This window comes from Elephantulus edwardii, unplaced genomic scaffold (assembly GCF_000299155.1).
Source record: "Elephantulus edwardii isolate Elephantulus edwardi_28Jun2011 unplaced genomic scaffold, EleEdw1.0 scaffold00045, whole genome shotgun sequence".
NCBI lineage: Eukaryota > Metazoa > Chordata > Mammalia > Macroscelidea > Macroscelididae > Elephantulus > Elephantulus edwardii.
This window is the reverse complement of record NW_006399795.1, coordinates 16,502,918-16,524,334: the sequence shown is the minus strand read 5'-3', so window position 1 is coordinate 16,524,334 and position 21,417 is coordinate 16,502,918. Positions and strand designations below refer to the sequence as shown.

Here is a 21,417-nt window from a genome sequence, read left to right as displayed (position 1 = left end):
TGTGATGCATGCTGGGATCAGGGTTAATCAAGTAAGTGGCTCATGTAAGGCTGTGAGCTATGACAAAGACACAAAACTGTCTTAGTTAACATGGAGCAGGTAGGCGGAGGCCACTCCCAGCAAGTGGCTGGAGAGAAGAGGAAGATATTCTTGAGCAAGTCGGCAGTCTATCCAGATGTGCAGCCCAGTCCAGCCACAGGAAACAGGAAGGAGCTTAAAGGGGCTTGTGGGTCAGAGGCAGGTGATGTCTGAAATGAGCCAGGAAAGAACCAGGCCACACTTTAACAGTGACTTGTCAAGGACATCACTCAATTCAACATGGATTTTACTCTCTACCAGAATTCTGTTTACTGAGCTTTTTGATCTATTTCTTTGATCGTTCTGCCACTGTGTGTTCAAATGGAACATTCTTTACTTTAACAGTCTACATGTCAAAGAACAGATGATCATAAAGATAACTAAGCAAGAGTAAATCTTCAAGAGCCAGGCAGGGACTCTTCCTAAGACAGATCCATCTGCTAAAAGGTACCTGAAGGTCAGCTACCCTCATGCCGCCCTACTGATGTCCCGAGACACGCCACCCTTTCATGGTCCAGCCTGGACCTGAGCAAGGTTTCTTGTGTTGAGTGATACAGATCTTACAGGGACTCAAGGGGGACACACTCAGACTTGGAAGACCCATGTGGTGGTGACTGCAGGAGACCTTCATGTCCATACCCCTGAAGTCATCCTCACTGTTCATTTAAGCATGTCTTAAGATTAGTTAAACACTAGTATCACTCAAAGTAATTAAGGGAGTAAAGTAAAAATTTAAATATAATTCAGTAGTAGCACAGGAGTAAATGCTATGAATTTCCTTTTTCTTCATGTTCCCTCTTTGCTACTTCCTGCAATGTTACTTTTAAGTGTATACGGAAATAATAGAAGGTAGTCTGACTTCCCCAACAAAATGTTCCCAAACAGCAAAAGCTACTTCTCACTCCTTACCTTTTTCTGCCACTTGCAAACATTTGGCATCCCTTGGCAAAAAAAGGTTAAGGAGCAGCCAAAGCAGGGTTCTTGAGCTGAGGCCACTGCAGCTCATCATGTGCTGGGCCCATGGTGCAGTATGAGAGCTGAGACTGAGTGCTAGGAAGTTCTTTTGATAACCAGAACGCTTTCCCACACAAAATAATCTTCCAGTCAAGTAAGTGCTTTATCAGATGTCATTACAAGCATTAATAATCAGAAAGGATCTATCACAGAAAATATTAAAATCTAAGAAATGGAATTGTCTTCATTTTATCCCATACAACAGCTGCTCAAATGTTAGGAATATTAGAAAGAACTGTTCAGAAAATATCCAAATAACGGTCAAGTGTTATTTTCTCTCCCTATTTTAATTAGCAATAGTTATAATCATCTCATTTATTTTGGTTGAAAATAGAAATGCCACCTTCTGAAAAGGTAACCTGTGTTCGAGGCAGCACAATCTATCTACTAGAAGGAGGAATACATTGCCTTAGAAAAGTGCAGCCAGGGATCTCTGGTGGCCTAGTGGCAAGAAGCTGCACTGCAATCAGAGGCATGCGGTTTGAATCCACCAGATGGTCTGCTGGAGGAGGGACAATCTCCTCCTGTACCAGTCAGATCCAATTTGACAGTACACAAAAAATAATTTAAAAAAAAAAAAAGTGCAGCAGAAAAGCTCCTTAAAAAAGAATAGTGAAACTGTTGCTGGTTTACTTTGGACACACCATGAGAAAGACTTCAGGCTGATAAAATAGCGGGCAAAAGAAAAAGGGAGACCCTCAACAAGATGAGGCACACAATGGCTCCAACCCAGGCAACCCCTCGAGGCAGGAACAGGCATCCAGTTGTTCACTGTGTGTGAGATCACCAGCTGGAAATAGGTACCTGATGACAATAGTCTACAATGAGCTAATATTTACAGAATGCAAATGAGTTGCTCACAGCCTATACCACCACTTCAGTGCATGCCTAGAATTTCTCTGGAGGACAAATGAGATGTTGTGTACTGACCTGGCTCCAAATCACAATAATGATTTAGGATGGAGGGCTGTCCCAGTTTTCCGGCAGGCATTTTCAGGCCCCTCATATGCATGTGAAAATTGGACAATGCATACAGGTAACAACTTTGAATTATGTTATTGCTGAAGAATTTTGAACATCCACGCACTGTCGAAAGAACAGGTCTTATAGAAGTGTAACCAGAATCTCAGATATTGTTGTTGTAATTACATGCGTTCAAGTATGAACAACAGATCTGAACCCTGTCCTATCTCGTGCCATACTCACACTTCCTGACATACGAGTCCACTGCAGCAGTCACCGTTGTCAATCCATCTGGCTGAGGGTCTTCCTCTCCTTCGTCAACCCACTGCCTTTCTGAGCATCATGTTCCTCTACATGGAACAGCAACATGCCTGAATACGTGAGGCAAAGCTTTATCATCTTTGCTTCTGAAGGGCACTCTGGCTGCACTTTATCTAAGCCATGTGTTTATTCTTTTGGCAGTCCTTCACACTGTCCAGGTCTCAGATTCACAGCAAGTGACTGGAAAGACCATGGCCTGAATCAGATGCACCTTAGTCCTCAAACTGACATTATTACTCCTCAATAATTTGGAGAGATCCCTGACTATCGACTTCCCCGTGCAGTACTTCTCCTGATTCCTGAGTGTTGGTACTGAAGATACTGTGGAACTTGTTGACAGTTTCAATCTTTTCTCATCAGGATATGATGACCACCATCGGTCCAATGGTAACAATTTCTGTTTTCTTGACATTGTGATGCAATCCATATTAAAGGCTGTATTCTTTGATCCTCTGCAACAAAGGCTTCAATTTCTTCTCACTTTCAGCAAGTCAAGTTGTCTCATCTGCATAATGCCAGTTATTGATGAGTATTCCTCCTATCTTGATGTCACATTCTTCTTCATGGAACCCAGCTTTTCTCAAATAATGTCACAGATTAAGTAAGTATGGAGACAGAATACAACCCAGACACACTCCTTTCTTAATTTTAAACCATGTAGTTCGTGTTCTCTTGCTCTGTTCACACAATGGCCTCTTTGTCTAGGTAGGGGTTTCACATGAGCACAATTAAATGCTCTGGGATTCCCACTCTTCTCAATATTAGCCATAACTTATTATGATCCACAGTCAAATGCCTTTGCAGAGTCAATAAAGAACAGGCAGGCTTTTCTCTGATATTCTTTACTCTCATCCAGGATCCATCTGACATAAGCAATGATACATCCCTGGTGCCACAGCCTCTTCTAAAACCTGCTTGAACTGCAGGCAGTTCAAAATAGAATCTCAGAATGACAACACCCAATATATATCTGGATTATCCATGGGGGTGGAAAATAAGAAGTATACATGTTTGTTATGAGGATCCTTTATGAGGATCCTGTCACTGAAGAGATAAAAAAAAAACGCCACATGACGAGATCATGCTTAGCTGTGGCTGTGTACCGCTGAGTCAGCACCAACCCACAGCTGATCCTTCAGTGGGTTTCCCAAGGCAGTTAATCCCACAGGAGACTGCCCATCCTTCCTTCTCCTGTGGTGCGGCTTGTGGCCTCGAACCATGTGCCTTCAGGATTAGAGCGCAGCTTCTTGTCACCAGGCAACTAATGCTCCTTCAGGCTTAGACTCAGCAAGTAAAAGAAGAGAGCCCTCAATATGACTGAGTAACACAATAGCTGGGAAAATGGGCTCAAGCACAGGACTGTGGAGACAGGACTGGGCAGTGTTCTGTTTATGGGGTTACTGAGCCGGAAGCCACCTTGATGGCAACTTCCTCATTTTTATGGGAACAGATCAGCTTATCAGATCTTTTCTCCTGTAAAGCTGCTGATGGGCTAGTATGCAAATTATATATATATATCCTTTTTTTAAAAAAAGCTGTTAAAAAAAAGAGCTGCTGGTTTTGGCAGCTGGGTAAAAACATCTCTTCTGAAATATTAATACCCAACAGAGAATTCTGCACAGCTCTCCATGAACTACGTCATCAGCGCCTTTATGCCATTACTGGCAATGTCTGGATCTCTGAGCACGTCAATAAACAGCTTTTCTTGTCCCATCCTATCTGACACATGGCACATACTTTGCTTCTTGAGGTGCCAATGATCCTTTCCCAATCACTGTCAGTCTCCCAGTGTCTCCCTACAAAATGTCCCTACATCCTAATAGGACCAGCAGAGTTGGCCCTCACTTTACTTCCAATGGCCTAGCAACGCACAACCACCATCCACAGGCTTCTTCGTGGCTTGATTACTGACTCCTTCAAAGCAAGACCCTGATACGGACCACGTGTGAAACTGCTAAATTACCTTCCTCTGTGCTTTGTATGTTTTTCCATTTGAAATGAAGGTGGAGTGAAATGGTCCTTCTGTATTGTGTGTTCAAACAGAATTCTTATTTTGATCTCTTGTCTTGTGTCAATGTTCTCATTAAGCAGAAATCTACTTTCCTTCAAACATCCTCTGGTGTTAAGTCCTGCCTTCAAAACACAATCATGCTGTGCGCACACCGTCAGCATTCTCATAATCTCAACTCCTCTCACATTCTTAAGCAGCTTCCAATTTTCTCTCTTTGAGGGAACATAAAACAAACCACTCCTCCCCTGTAAAGGGAATGTGCTCTGGGACCTGGAGATGACAAGCATTGGTACTGCAAGTATGCTGTCTGCAAACCATCCAGGTTAGTAGCCAGTGCCTTGCATGTACTAGCCATGACTGTGAGCAAGTCAGATAGCTCTGAGGGGTCTCGCAGTGAGAAGAGATCCAGGTACCCAATGCCCTAGAGTGGCCAGAACACATGTGCTCATGACTGAGCCCTAAGCAAATTCAACTGCCTTCTTTTCTCCAGGACTCCTGCTCAGCCTGTGCTTGCCCATCTTAAGTCGGCCCTCACTTAGGAAGTCCCCAGAGTCCCTGAAATCACCTGACTCAGACTTCTCACCATATGTAAATGTGGTCAGTGGAGAGGCTAAAATGAAATTAAATAAAACAGGAAAGTACTTGGCACATAGGAGTTCAAGGTGACAACTGTCAGCCTATCACTTTCAGCCTGGTGCTTCTGTAGCCTCTAGTTCATCCTTCCCAAATCACAACAATCCGGTCAGTCATGAATGGAGAACAGACTGAGAATCTAGTGCAGTGATTTACAGAATGTAAAGAAAATAGAAAATGTATTCTGTATGACATCAAAATGCCAATTATCATTAAAAACTAACAACTAGGACAACAGTTAACAAAAACAAGTTAATTGGTTCCAAAGGGAGACCTTAATCCAGAGTATAAGAGGCCCTACAGAAACGTTCTACATTCTCCTCCTTCCCCAATATAAATGCCAAGATTCATTACCACTTTGTCAGGAAAACAGATTCAAAGTTGAGTTTCAGTGTTGTTATGCATCACCAAGTCAGTTAACTGACACTCAGCAGGTTTCTAGAAGCTGTAACTTGCACAGGAAATTGCCCATCTTTCTCCTACAGAGCAGCTGGTCCACCGTCTTTGGGTTGGTAGTGGCCATTAGGCCAGTTGCAATAGTTTAGTATTAAAACACCATAGGTTCTGAGATGGACTGACACAGTGACTGGGGCTTTGGGGCCAGGTTTGTCAGAGAAAATGAGATTAGCACAGGGTAGGGCAGGGTTCAGAGCTGTTGTTCATAGGGTCGCTATTAGGTAGATATTAGGAAACATATTTATATACCATATTTCATTTACAAATATATGTATGTGAATATTTGCAAAAATAAGTATTAAAAAAACCAACCAACACCAACATCACAGGGTCTTATTGATGTCTGTGTAGCTGTAATCAAAGTACATACTACGTCTCCCCCAACCCCCGCAGTTATCATAAACTTTGTTATACTTCCATTTCCAGGGCCTGCAAAAACCCTTAGTCGGATGGATCTTCATAAGCTTTCCTAACTTAGAACAGAATATTCTATTATTCAGGTAATCTCCCAACTAGGAATTTCTGACTTAACTAGGAATGTCTGACTTATCCATAGTTCCTTAGGAAGTAACTCCTATAAACCCTTTTTATTAAAAATTCAAGGTACATGCAGTCCCTGCGTTATGAAAGGGATCATTTTCTAACAGTGCTTTGAAGTATCCCTCGGGGCTTCAAGCTGGTTCTGCCCAGTTCAGTTAATGGCTGAGAAAGTGTTACCAGAGCAGACTCAGATTTTTATAGGGCAGTCCACTTTTACACAGCAATCAAATCTCTTGCACTTGGATTCTGAGCGCCGACTGCAGTGCCACTGCCCTGCTCAAAAATGGTTGCTAATTATACCACTTTGAATGTGTGTCACTTTCCTACATTCCTGTCCAAAAGGCTCAGTCCACCTTTACCCATCCTCTCATTCCAGAGCTTCATTCTCGGTAATGTGCCAAATCTGCCAATCATACAATTTCCAGTCTGCCACGAACTATTTCTGTTTAAAGGGAGAGTAGAAATTTTCCATGAGTGGGACATTTGTAACCTGGGGACTGACTGTGCATACAAAGATGTGTAATTATAAATGGGTAATTTCTGACATGCACCAAAACATTACCATTACTATTACTGTATTATTACATTATAAATGCTTCAGTATATGGAATTTTTGTAAATAAAAACAGTTTAGTATACACAAGGACAAATGTTTCACTGATATTACATATAAACTGGACCTATTCTGTCTTACATATATTAGACTTGAAGACACACTTAAGAATGGAACTTGCTTCATAACCCAGGACTGCCTGTAAATGTCCTACAGAGTCTTTTAAAACTGTAAACTCAACAGAAGAGACAGTACATAAATTTTCTCAACATATGAAAATTGGCTTAATCTTAAATAGCAATTTTTTATTTTTTTTTTTAAATAGCAATTTTAAAGTAGAGAGACTCAACAGCCTGAAAAGATGAAAGTCATGTCTAAGAGTTGAGTAAATGAGAATTCAGTAAAAAGGTACAGGTTTTCTAAAAAGTATTTCAGCACAAAGTATAAAAAGCTAAAATATGCTCAATCTTCACAACTCTTCAATTCTACTTCAAGAACTTTAATCTAAGGAAATAAACTTTAGAAGTTTGCAAAGACTTATTTATAAGGCACAAGGAAGTTGACACTATACACCTGAAAATGAATTCAAACCTGCTTCTATATATAGACGTAATTGTCTCAGTGACCCCATATGACAGAGTAGAAGTGTCCTAGAGGATTTGCAGAGCTATAAATCTTTATTAGAGCAGGTTGTCACATTTTACTCCAAGGGTACAGTTGATGGGTTTGAACTGCTAACCATTCATCAGCAGATGCATGCACCACCAGGATGCCTTAAAAACCAGTAAGAAGTCTGTTTATGGTGCATTAGTTACAGAATCCAAGGCTCCTAAGATGTTCTGGATTCCTATGTCCCAACACATATTCAATATAAATAAATATACTCTAGTTCAAAGTCTCTCAATGAATACCAGAAGGAAAACTGAATTAGACAGACACTGACATCCTTATTTGAAGAGAGTAGATTATAGAATAGTCTCTCCCTTAAGCATACGATGTGTACAAAATTCACCTGGGGAAGTATGTACCACAACAGCACGCTTTTTGTGGGTAATCCTTATTTCCCATGTATTTTCAACAGTGAAAATTTCTGGCAACATGAAAATATACTTTTAAAAATTAAGACAACTCAACTAAGAAAAATATCTAAATATATTTTTTTTAAAAAAAGATTATTATCTAAATCAACTTTACATTGACAAAAATGGATGTTACTCTAAACTTACCTCCTTCTTCCTTTGAGTGATTTGAGTCTACTCTTTTAATGAGTAAATCTGGTGTATGCATGTAAGAAGCCCTACTTGGTGGTTCCACAAAGGAGCTCTTCTATACCCTTCTCCACAGGAGGGCAATAGTACATCTGCTACAGTGGTATACCTGCTAAACGCAAGAAGATTTGTGATCCTGCAAAACTTGTCCCACACAAGTATTGAGACTGACACAAGTTTTAAACAGCCACCATACTTGAGTGTATTAACAAATGTACTAAAATGGAATAAGTATGTTTTTTTATTAGTGTGTGTGTGTGTGTGTGTGTGTGTACCGTCAAATTGGATGTGACTGGTACAGGAGGAGATTGTCCCGCCTTTTCCTGGCAGAGCATCTGGTGGATTTGAACCGTGCGCCTCTGGGATTGCAGTGCAGCTTCTTGCCACTAGGCCACCAGAGCTCCCCATAAGTATGTTTTTGTAAATCTTCCTCCCTACATATTACACAGACATAAAGTTTTAACAAGGTCTCCAAATCTTACATTCCACCTGATAAAACTCACACTGAATTTTGCATTCTTTCACTTACAATGGATCACAGTTTAAATGATAAGCTCTACTATCCAAATACAGGGTTTCTCCCCCACTAATCGAAAGCAAGAGGTTCTTAGGGCGCATTTCATAGAACAAAAATAAGGACGCAATTACCACTGATACATATGGAAACCTGAAATGTTCCCAGACTCCCAAAATTAACCTACCAAATAATACATGAAACCTAAAGTAGCACTAACATACAGTGTTTAGACAGTTCAAAGCTACGGTGACTTGAGACGCTGAGTGTAGTTCCCGATGAAGGAGCTTGGTGATGCCACTCTTGCGCTGCCACTTTAAAGCTCGCTGCAAAACAAATGCTGAACTCTTTCTCATAAAAGTGATCCTCCTCTTCCGATTTCTCTCAGGGAAACAGGTACTAAAGCAGGTCTTTCAAAACAGTGAGGTGGCATAAAGTAAACTTTTGAAAACTGAGGCACGCCTATACTCACTCACATTCAAAGCATTTAACACTGATTTGTTAGTTTTAAAAACATGCTGCATTCTATGAAGTTACATTGAGCAAATAAAGTGTGATAGATGTAATCAAGAAAAAAGTCAACAATAAAGAACTCAGAATTAGTAGACAATAAACCTATTTCCCATTAAATTAAAAATGATGTGCCAATGTGTACTGGAGGGAAGGGGAAATTCCAATAGTCCCAAAGAGGCTAATTTAAGATTCAAAGCTGGGCTGTAACCACAACAGAACCTGTACTGTTTTCCTTAAAGTGCATGTAAAGAAACTTAACAGGAATTCTTACTTCAGTTTATTATGAAGTTACAAAAGCTCACTGTTTGCTGTTGAGTTGGAACTGACTCATCCCTAACCCTACAGCAGGCTGTCTAAAGCTGTAAATCACAGGGGAGAAGATTGCCCATGTTTTTCTCACAGAAACACGGGTAGATTCAAAGCAGCAAAGGGGCATGGCCTTTGGTTTCGCTCCACAACTCCCCATGAACGTTATCAAAATTTAACTGTAATGAAAGTTGTCATTTTCACATTTTGCAAAGTGATTTTACAGAGAAACGTTACTATATAGGATCAAAATTTTATTAAACATAGGCAACAGAAAAGGAGCAGAAGAAATTACCACTGAAATATTAACTGGTGTTCCAGCAATTACCAGAAGAGGCTTTCATTAATGAGGTGGCATTATAAATAAAACAACAAAAAGACTACTTCTGCATGAGGCAAGAAAAGGTAGAGCACCAAAGACACAAATTTAGAAAGTTACCAATAAGCCCGCTGCTGCTTGTTCGTTCTTAATGATCGTCAAAGCCTTTGCCATGCAAGTTTGATAATGATGACAGAGTCTGGATATGATATTGTTGGATCATAAGCAGCTTGCCTAGTGATAAATAAAAACCTGTACTTGAATCCTAAAGGCACACGGTTCAAATCCAACAGCTCCTGGCAGGAAGGCTAGGCAGTCTCCTCTCGTGTGAATTACTGTCTTTGAAAACCCATCCACTAAGATATTCGGCTCTAGGTTGGTTTCCACTCGATGGTACAAAACAACTACCGCGGTCGGTGGCCTAATGGTTAAGAGACTGCGCTGCAATCTCAAAGGCAGGCAGTTCAGATCCACCAGGTGCTCTGCGGGGTGGGTGGGAAAGATGGGCGATCGCCTCTCGTACGATTTACTGCCTCTGAATGCCCGCTGGAGGGTCAGCTATGAGTCACTTCTGACTCGAGGGCTCACAACCACTTTGTTGCAACTACTTACCACTTTAGGGGAGGTGACGTAATAACGTGGTTAGGCGGTTCGAATCTACCAGGGGTGAGCAGGTGAAAAAACAAAACAACAGGCCATCTCCTCCATTGAGACTTACAACCTCTGAAAACCCGCTGGGTCGTCAGCTCCAAGTCGGTTCTGACTCGACGGCACTAAGTTTGAGCCAAGTTTACCATTTTAGTGTTTTTTTGGGGGTTTTTTTTGCCAGTTTTCAGATATATTAACACGCAGGCAAAACAGCTGGAAATCTGTGCTGGCCTTTGTGGTTTGTTAAGGACTTTGGAAGTTTTTGTACAGCACGTGAACCCTGCGGCTCTGGGATCTTCCCCTAGGACTTAAGAACATGTGGGGCCCCGCGCGGTGGCCCGAGTGCCGCCCGGCTCGGGCCGAGCCAACGAGCTCGGAAGTGGAGCTTGGCCTCGCGTCGTCGCGGGTCTCGGCCCCTTCGCCCAAACGGCGGGGGACATGAAGGGAGCTACAGGCCATCGCGACCCCTCTTCCAGCACGAGCAGCGGCTGGGAAGGGAGTGCGGCGGGGCTCGAGGGAGACGGCCGGTAGACCGCAGTCCGATGGGGCGCTCCGGGCCAGGGCGGAGGCTGTAACTACCTGAGGATGTTGTGTGCCTCCATGCTCCGGTTCTGGTTACTCGAGCACACCACCGCCACCCGCAGCGGCGAAGACGGCATGACGGCGGTGGCACCGTCCGCAGCGAACGCGACTTCCCCCTCTCCGGGACTCCCACCCGGTGGCTGCGCTTCCGCGCGACCAAAATGGCGGCAGCGGCGGCCGGAAATCGGCAGCGCGGAAGCGGCGGTGATGGCGACGTAAGACGTCGGGACGCGCAGCGCGGACGTCTGCGCGCCAACCCTAAGCCCCCGGCCAGCGGGGTGGAAGGCGAGGACGGCCTGGACACCGTACACGGGGAGAGCGGACGTCCGGCGCCCGCCGCGTCGGCTCCGACTCCTGCGCAGCCGCGACTGGCACTCTGCAAAGCGGTGCGCGGCTGGGCGCCCCGGCGCGTGGCGCTTACGCCATGACGTCACAAAGCCCCGCCCTTGTCGCAGGGAGTGACGCACGAGACACAGCGTCCGCTCTCCTCGCTGTGCTTCCCGTAGGCGCTCGGTCGACGTGTTCGCTGGTCCCCGTGCTCGCTGGTGGTCTGATGACTCTCGTGGCCGCCTCTTTGGAGCTGTGGGGTTTCCCTGGACTTGCTCTCTTTTCAGCATCAGTGCTCCTGCATCCTCAGAATTTCTCCGCATCCTCTCTCCTAGCTCAGTCTCTCTGCCTCTTACCTCTCCTTGCCGCCAGCTCGTAGAAACATGAGCGTTGTCCTGTTGAAAACCATCCCAAGTTTAAAAAATGTAATTGAAGTCGTTAAAGTATTTGGAGAATTAGGACGTGTAAAGTGACAAAGAATCTTGACACTACGGTTAAGCGCTGTAGAAGATCGTTAGTGAGAACTTTCTACTTACTCCTTTGTAGAAAGATAATGAAGGTCTGCTTTCACAAAGACTTAGAGCCTAGTAGTGCTCTCCTGTGAGGGTCCCTATGAGTGTGATTTCCACTTGACTGTGTTACCACAAACCCTCGATTGTACCACCCGCCACCACAAGAACCGGTCTTAGAGACAGGTTGACGTGGATAAAGCAGAAGTTTTTAAATGCGAGTATATTTGGGGGTTGAGGGAGGAAGGCTGGGCGGGGAGAGAAGTGCAGCAATGAATGAATGGAAATCCAAAATCTCTGTAAATGTTAATTAAAATTATTAAAATAAAAATAATGAGAGTATATTAAGTACACCAGTGTTCATAGCAGCGTTATTCCCCATTGCAAGAACATGGAAACAACCCAAATGTCCAACCTAATGGATTGAGAAATTATGGTACATTCATGCGATGAAATACTATGCAGCACACAGGAGAAATGATTTTATAAATCATTAACTTGAGAGGGACTGGAGAGTGTTGTTGCTGTTGTACTTGTTATGTGCCGTGGAGTCACTTGCGACTCATAGCGACCCTGTGTAAAACAGCTCTAAATTCTGCTCTGTCCTGTGCCAATCTCATTGTCTCTGACACACTCATCCCAATTGCCCCAGTCACTGAATCAATCCACCTCCCAGAGGGCCTTCCCCTCCTGCGCCTGCCCTCCACCCTCCCAACCATGATGTCCTCTAAGGACCGGTCTCTCCTTACAACATGACCAAAGTATGTCAGACGAAGCCTCAGAATCCTTGCCTCCAAGGAGCAGCCCGACTTAACCCTCTCCAAGATGAATCTGTTTGTTTTCTTAGCAGTCCATAGTACCCTCAACACTCTTCTCTAACACCAAACTCAAAAGCATCAATTCTCCTATCCTCCCTAGTCATTGTCCAGCTCTCTGACACATAAAAAGTGATTGCAAAGATCATGGCCTGTACCAGACGCACCTTAGTCTCCAGAGACACACCATTGCTCTTCAATACTTTAGAGTGGTCCCTAACAGCAGACTTTCCCATCTCAATACGTCTTTTAATTTCCTGGCTACTGGTGCCAAGAGTGTTGACCGTGGAGTCAAGCATCTGAGTCTCTTCACCATCCATCCTGATGGTGCCAATTGGTCCAGTGGTGAGAATCTTTGTCTTCTTGACATTGAGGTTCAATCTATATTGGAGGCTGCAGTTCTTGACCCTCAGCAGCAAGCGCTTCAGGTCCTTCTCAGTTTCAGCAAGCAGGGTTATGTCATCTGCATAACGCAGATTGTTGATAAATCTTCTACCAATCCTGATGCCGCATTACTGTTAGGAAAAAAAGTTTAAAAAAAAAGTTTAGAGAGATTGAGAAAAAGAAGCTGCTCCCAAGGATGCCAAGTAACAGCAAGCAGAGAAGGTAAAAATGGCTCAAGGACAGTTTCTTTTTATACGGGGTTTTAGGAAGATCTAGGGAAGATGGTATTTTGCTCAGAATTTGGCAAGGGGGGTCCTGTTCATTAATTTGGGTATGGGCTTTGACCAGAGCCTTTTCAGGATCCTATGTCAGATCTGATTGCAGTAGACATTTTCAGGTTTCTTCAAGGAGTGATCAGGCCTGGGGGCCAGCTGTGACATTCTTCCTCCAATTATGCTAAGTGAACTAACTCAGTCCTATAAAGGCAAATACTGTGTGAGACCATTATTGTAGAAGAATGAGGATCCAAGAGGTGGCGTAGCAGAGGGGTAGGGATGGGTGGGGGTAGGGGGGTAATGGTCATTGTTGTTATGTGCTGTCAAGTCACATGCCTGCTATGTCCTGAGCCAGTCTCACTGATTCTGACACACCTAACCCTATTGCCCCAGTTACTCTTATCAGTCCATCTCATCTGGGGTCCTCCTTTCCTACCTCATCCCTCCACCTTTTCAAGCATGATGTCCTTCTCCAAGGTTCTGTCTCTCCTGGCCACATGCTCAAAGTATGTGAGATGGAGCTTCAAAATCCTAGCCTTCAAGGAGAACCACTTGGTTTCACCCTCTCCAATACAGACCTATTTGTTTTCTTAGAGTCCCATGGTATGTTCAAGACTCTTCACCAGTACCACAACTAAAAGGCATCGATTCTTCTGTCCTCTTTAGTCATTGTCTAGGTCTCAGTTTGATGGGTTGAGGGAGAGTTGGGTAAAGGAAATGGGAAAGATCTGGTGTGAAAAACCGTTAGATAGAAAAAAAAAGAGTGTGAAGGTGCGAGGGAGAGAAATAAAGAAAGGAATTGGTCCCAGGAAGTGATCAGGCTTGGGGGTGGTGGGGCAACTGCCATATTCTTCCTTCAAAAACAATGTGCATGAACTTTGTAAGTAAACCAATACATAATAAAAATTTTATTTTATTTTTAAAAAAGAGAGAGAGAGAGAGAAAGGGAGATCTGATGACCTAGTGCTAAAAATCTGTGCTGCAAGGAACATGGTTCAAATCCACCAGCTGCTCCGCAGGAGAAAGACAAGCATTCTCCTATGCAGTTAACTGTCTCTGAAAACCCACTGAAGGGTCAGCTATGGGTCAGTTCTGACTCGATTACACAACAACAACAACAACAACAACAACATATAAGAGACAGAGGGTATGAGAACCCCAAATCCATCTTGATGTCTTAGAGATTTCAAGGATTAATATAAGGGAGACAAAGGATAGTGGAGTTCGAGGAGTTTTTGTCTGAGAAGTTGTGGTCTAATCTTATCAGTATTCAAGAGAAAGTTGGTGCTAGAAATATGTTGTAACTTAGAGTAACTAACTCCCAGCCATAAATTTGAGGAACAGAAATTTTGCAAAAGGACCTTTTTTTCCCCCCTCTTCAAAAGAACTCTCTTTTATCTAATGGATACAGTAATAGACGTGAATGAAAAAAGGGGGCTCTGGTGGCCTAATAAGAAGCTACACTGTCAACTCAAACGCAGATAGTTCAGATCCACAAGCTGCTCTATGAGCGGAAAAATGGGCAGTCTCTTCCCATGGGGTTTGTTGTTATGTGCCATCCAGTCTGTCGTCTCTGACTTCTAGTGACCTTATGTACCATAGCTCTGAAGCCTGCCCTAGCCTTAGCCCGTCTCACTATCTGACACACTTACCTCCATTACCCCAGTTAGTGTGTCAATCCATCTCATCCAGAGTCTTCCTCTACTGTGCTGTCCCTCCACCCCTCCAAGCATGATGTCCTTCTCCAAGGACTGGTCCCTCCTGGCCACGTGCCCAGAGTATATGATATTGAGCTTCAAAATCCTTGTCTCCAAGGAGTGGCTGGCTTGGTTTCACCCTTTCCAAGACAGAACAGTCTGTGGTATGTTCAATACTTTTCTCCAGAAGCACAACTCAAAGGCATTGATTATAAAGAGTTAGTTTTATATTTCTTGTCAGTTGCAACACCAATGAGTTTGGGTTGATGGGAACCACAGTTGAACTTGTCAATATCTTTGTTATTATCCAGCCACATACTGTTTTCTGTATATAGGCATGAAGTGGACACTGAGTTGATGTTTTATTGGTGTACAGCAGAGGTGGGAGGGACAAGAGAGTAGTGATGATCAAACATGACAATGGAGCAGAGTAGCATGAGAAATGAACAAAGGGACGATGGCAGTGAAGAGACATTGTATGTACTGATTTGAGAGGGGTCAATACTGAAGAGGAAGACCCTGGAGGAGATGGATTAACACAGAGTGACTATAGCATGGGCTATGGTGTGGCAGAGATGGTGTGGCTGGCTTAGGTTAGGCAAGGTTCAGAGCTATTATTCATACGGTTGTTCTGAGTCAACTTGATGGCACATAACAACACCAACAGTAAATAGAAAAATTGTCATTAAATGAGGTGGTAAAGTAGGATGCTTGGTAACTGAGGATGTGTAAGTGACCATTTTATTTAATAAACCCAAACTATGCTTGCTATGCATCAGAGAGCTGGATAATGACTAAGGATGATAGAAGAAGAATTGATGTCTTTGAAAAAAAAAAAAAGAATTGATGTCTTTGATGTCTGTGTGGTGGTGGAGAAGAGTTTTGAACATACCATGAACTGCCAAGAAAACAAACAGATCTGTCTTGGAGAGAGTGAAACCAAGTTTCTCCTTGGATGCCAGGAGTTCTGAAGCTCCGTCTCACATAGTTTGGGCATGTGACCAGGAGGGACTGATCCTTAGAGAAGGACATCATCCTCAGAAGGGTGGAGGGGACAGCACAAGAGAGGAAGACCTCAAATTAGATGGATTGATACCATAACTGGGACACTGGGGGAAGGTGTGTGGGAGTCAGACTGACTCAGGACAGGGCAGACTTTAGAACTATTATACACAGTAGCTATGAGTCACAGGCAACTTGACGGCACATAACAACAATATGCATAATAATAGATATTGGTGAAAAATTCTTCCAGGACAAAGACCTGGATTTGATTTCTAGCCTCATGCATTAGCATCTTAGCTGTTGCTTAGATGCTGACCAGGTTTCAGTCAGGCTTCCAGACTAGGACGAACTGGGGGAAATGAAGTAGTTGTTTGAGATCAGTCATTGAAAGCCTATGAATCACAGTGGTTTAGTCTGCACCTAATCATAGGAATATTGATGGATAGGGCAGAGTTTCACACGATTGTACATAATGTTGCCAAGAACTTGTTTTTGAAAACAAACAGAAGGAATTAGTTGTTGAGGCCAACTTAATAACAGCTAACAATAACAATCTGTGTGACAACAGACTCAGCTGGAAGTCAGGCTTCCTGGTGGGGAGGAAGAAACTCAGAAGCCAACTGTGTGGAGGGCAGAAGTAGAGGGAATTATCATTGCTCTTGGTGTTTTCATGGAGGAAAAGACTGAGAATCGGCTAAAAGTCTTTAAGGACTAATTGGCCTGGTCTGGACACAGCTGATCATTGCAACAAGAAAGTGTGTATGTACACACCCATGTTTACTGCAGCTTTGTTCACAATAGCAAAGAGTTGGAAACAACCTAAGTGCCCATCAACAAACAAACGCATAGAGAAGCTCTGATATATTCACATAATGGAATACTACACTGCATTGAAAAACAAGGAACTCATGCAATATTATTCAAAATGAGTGACCTTGGAGGATATTATGCTGAGTGAAATATCTCAGCCACAAAAGGACAGGTGCTGCATGGTGCCAGTATTGTAGAATGGGACTGACATCAGGGTTGGAGTGAGACTGAGAAAAAATGAGTAAATTATGTATACTGCATTGAAACAGATGAGGGAGAGAACTGTTTGAAAGCGATATATGACTGAGTATTATGGTTATGACAGGAGTCTAGAATGAAGGTTGTATAGTAGAGTGTACTCAGGGTGGGAGGTGGGGGATTCTATACCAATGAAATAATTTTTCTTTTACTTTTCAAAGAGAAGAATGAACTGGGGGGAGGGGTGGGCAGGGAGAAAAATGCAACAATGAATGTATGGAAATCCAAAATCTCTGTAAATGTTCATTAAAATTAATTTTTAAAAAAATAAAGTGTGTATATATGCCACAGAAGATCACAGCTGGGGAAATATTCTTGAAATGGTAGGATTTCTGGTGGTGCAGCGATTAAAGTATTCCCTTCCTAACGAAAAGGGTTAGTTTTTCAAACTCACCAGCCACTCTGCTGGAGAAATATGTGGTAAAACAGATGGGAACGAGTTTGGTAGTTCAAATCCACCAGCCTTGTCAAACAAATGGGAATGAGTTTGTTTTGGGGGATTAAAGCAGCTGCTGTCAACTCTGACTCATAGTGAACTTAGTGTGTCACAGTAGAACTCTCTGCTCCATAAGATTTTCAATGGCTAAGTTTTTTAAGAAAAATCATTAGGCTTTTCATTACAGGTGGACTTGAACCTTTCGGTTAGGATCTCAGTGTGCAAATAGTTTATATCACACAAGGACTCCAATGTGGTAAGGTCAAGGGTACGTTATATGTACTTTCTATGACCCATCTGTCAGTTGCTGTACTGTCACAGAGTGTGTGTGTTGCTGTGATGTTGGAAACATATGTCACTGGCATTTCAAAAGACCAAGTGGAAAAGCGCCATTACCAGAATAAAGAAGTAGTATCGAACTGCAAAAAAAAAAAAAAAAAAAGACCAAGCAGTATCCACCATAGTGCATATATTTCAGCAGAGCTTCTTGACTAACAGAGACTAGGAAAAAAGACCTGAAAATCTACTTCCGCAAATTAGCTAATGAAAGCTCTGTGGATCCCAATACAACACTGGCTAAGATAGTGCTGGGAGAAGAGGAACCTAGGTTCCAAGATACTTAAAATACATCATAACCAAGACAATGAACCATACCAACAATGTGAAGATGTGACAGGAATTTGTTGCCAGGCAACCTCTGGTTCTGTTGTATTTGGTGTTCTGATGAGTCAGACGTGATTTGATAGCAACTAACCACAACAGTATTGTTTTATTCCTTTATTCTTTTTTTGTAATCTTGGGATTTTGGGTGGCAAGAACAACTTTCCTTCCTCTATTTTCTCCCAATTAGGCCAAGGTGTTGGTTTTTTTTAATAGTAAAATATGTATTTTCTTCAGAGCAGAGAGTAGTTTCTGTTTTGACAACAAAACACCTTCGTAGTTTCCCCATTATGGTCAAAATAATGTCCAGGCTCATTAGCCTCATTCAAAGCCATTATGGTCTGGCATTGCCAACCCTTCTTACCTCACCTCTCCCTACTCTTTGTTTAGAACTTCATGGCCCAGCATCTGAGAACTGCTTGTCCTACACCTTCCCTAGCTTTGCACATGCCCCTACACATCAAGATACCTTCCTCAACATGCCTTTGTTCTCTACCCTACCCTCCTTTTCTCAGCCAGTTTTAGCCACTCATGTAGACTGAACACGGGTGTCATTGATGGCTTTTCTGTGCTTCCAACCCCACATGTAACCTGCATTTGTGATTCTGAATGTTCTCTTTAGTAGTGTGTGCTGCTCTGCTCTTATTCCCAAACTAAGCTCTTAAGGGACAGAACCTCCATTTCCATCTGAGATGGCTTTGTTTGCTGCTGTTAGGTGCTGTCGAATCAACTGATTCACAACGACCCTCTGAACAACATCTCTGAACCTTGTCTTATCTTTAGCCATCCACATGATCACATATATACTCAAACCCACTGTTATGGTCAGTGTGTCAAACCATCTTGCTGAAGGTCTTCCTCTCTTGCTCTGACCCTCCACCTTTCCCAGCATGCTATCTTTTCCCAAGGACTAGCTCCTCCTGACCACATGCCCAAGTATGTGGGATGAAGTTTCATCATCCCTGCCTCTAAGAGCACCCTCATTGCACTTCCTCCAAAACAAGCTTGTTTGTTCTTTTGGCAGTCCATGGGATATTCAGTACTCTTCCTAAATATCACAATGCAAAGGTATTGATTTTTGCTGCCTATGTCCAATACGTTTTTTTAAATTCTGGCCCCCAGTACATTTTTAATTGTCCCTGTGCTTTACTTTACTGAATGCTCATGTACCATATATATGAGGAAGAAAACACTAGAATAACTGTTAAAGCTACATGGTAGGTGCTCATGCTACCACAATTTATGGGAAGCTGGACCCTCTCTTGCCATCATCTGTTTGAGGCCCGATTCACACTTTTGTCATAGTGTGGCAACTCTGAGCTGAAATCACAAGCCATCTAAAACTATTGGTCATCACTCTGTCCGTTTGTCATGCTGTAGTGGCTTGTGTGTTGATGTGATGGCCCTGGTATCCCAAATACCAGCAGAGTCATCCGTGGTAGATGGGTTACAGCAGAGCTTCCAGCCTATGGCGAACAAAGAAGTAAAATCTAGCGACCTGCCTCCAAAAATAAGCCAATAAAAACCTTATGGATCACAGTAGAACACTGTCCACTCGCTTTGGACACATCATTGGGGGACTAGAGGAAGATGTTATGTTTGTTGAAGATGAAGGGCAGTTGGGTTTAGAGACACTGTTGGTGATATATGTTGTTGTTACGTGCCGTCAAGTTGAAACTGACAGTTGACCTTCCAGCAGTTCTTCAGAGCAGGTTTTCTTTGTGTTTTGGAGCAACTGATGGCCTTGAACTTTATTCTCTTGTGTTGACAGCACAACTCCTTACCATTGAGCCACTACCAGAGATTCAGTGATACGTGTTGTTGTTGTTGTTGTTGTTGGTGGTGGTGGTATGTGCTGTCAAGTCAATGGTGACTCACAGCGACCCTATGACAGATCTGAACCTCGCTCTGCCCTGTGCCAGCCTCATCATCTCCAACACACTTGAGCCTATTCTTACAATCACTGTGTCAATCGTCCTATTTGGGTCTTCCTCTCTTACACTACCTTTCTGAGCATGATGTCCTTCTCTAAAGATCGGCCCCTCCTAATAAACTAGCCTAATAGTTACAACAATGGATTTGAACATGCTTAGCTATCATTATTATGGGAGACTGGGCAGTATTTCATTCTATTGTAAAAAGGTCACCATGAGTCAACTGCAGAGTAGCTGTCTGTACCTTTAGTACTATTACATCTGCCCCAGGGTTCACAGGACAAACAGGACTCAACTTGCCCTTTAAGACACTTCCATAAGGCAGCAGAGCTGAAGTTATAAAGTGAGGGTGGGGAGAGAAGAAGGAAGTCCAGCCTGTGGAATTGTAGGGGTATCCAAGACTGCTTCTTTCCATTGGCTGTGGACAATGCAATAGACTGAACATCTTGCAGCTTGAAGTGCTGGTGTCTGCAGAGGGCGCGAGGAAAGTGTCAATATGATACTTGAGGCCCTTGGGTCTCAGGCACTGGGGAGAGGGAGTTCAGCCACTATGCAGGACAGGACCCACAAGCTGAGGCAGGGAGGTGACAGCTTGGAGGATGAAGCATTCTGGTGATGTAGCAGGGTACTGCCTTGCTGAGAGCAGGACAATCCCAGGTCAGGACAATTCAACACACTCATGCCTAAGGGGTTTACTGGGGAAGTTAACACATCACAGTTCAGGCTGACAGCTGGTACAATACCTCACTGAGTCAGGACAGTGTCTCCACTGTGCTTGCAGGCCCTTGACCTTCAGCCTTGCAGTGTATGTTGGTAATACAAAGTTCTTTAGTCCTGCCAACTGTGGCGTCTCTGCTCTTCCCCCAGACCTGCAGACTTTCATTAAGAGAGAAAACAACTGAGGAGGGATATCCGTACACAGCTGAAGGCCATTGTTGTTGTTGTTGTTGTGTACCATCCAATCAAAGCAGACCCATAGCTGACTTCCAGCAGCTTTGCCGAGGGAGTTAATCACACTGGAGGAGATTGCCCATTCTTCTCCCCAGGAAGGAACAGGTGGCCTCGAACCGCATGTCTTGAAGATTGCAGCACAACATCTTGCCACTAGGCCACCGGAGCTCCCTACTTGAAGCCCATAAATCAATAAGAATTATAATTCACCCAACATGAGAATGAGAATAACGCAGCATGGAAACCTATCAGCAATTGATGGTGTCCACTGAGGAGCTAGAGCAGAGCCTGGACAGTGGGCAGGGCCAAGTGCCCGTGACCAATAGACTGAAAGATACATCGGTGAGCCGGCAGATCCTAAATGAGATTTCAGCCAGGCACAGTGAGATCCAGCAGCATGAACACAGGCTTCATAAGCTTCATGTTTTCTGGCTATGGAGATGGAGAAACAGGGGGAGATGATCAACCTCGGAAGAACATCCTGAGCTTGGTGGACTATGTAGAACGTGGGCAGAAGCTTTCAACATAGCTTTGGAGAAGGACAAATATTACATGATGCCACTGTTGTAGAATGGGACTGTCCTTGGGGTTGGGGAGAGACTGAGTAAGATGGGTTCAATAATGTATACTGCACTGA

At 43.4% G+C, this 21,417-nt stretch overlaps 1 protein-coding gene across 1 annotated transcript in view; it reads right to left on the bottom strand.

Annotated features, from left to right (window-relative positions):
- The window catches only part of SSU72 (SSU72 RNA polymerase II CTD phosphatase homolog (S. cerevisiae)), a 44,242-nt gene extending 33,331 nt beyond the window's left edge, over positions 1 to 10,911 (bottom strand). The window contains exon 1 of the mRNA XM_006885838.1: positions 10,717 to 10,911. Within this exon, the coding sequence (XP_006885900.1) occupies positions 10,717 to 10,796 (80 nt within the window). The 5' untranslated portion in view covers positions 10,797 to 10,911. The remainder of the gene's footprint in view (positions 1 to 10,716) is intronic.
- Positions 10,912 to 21,417: the final 10,506 nt, after the last annotated feature.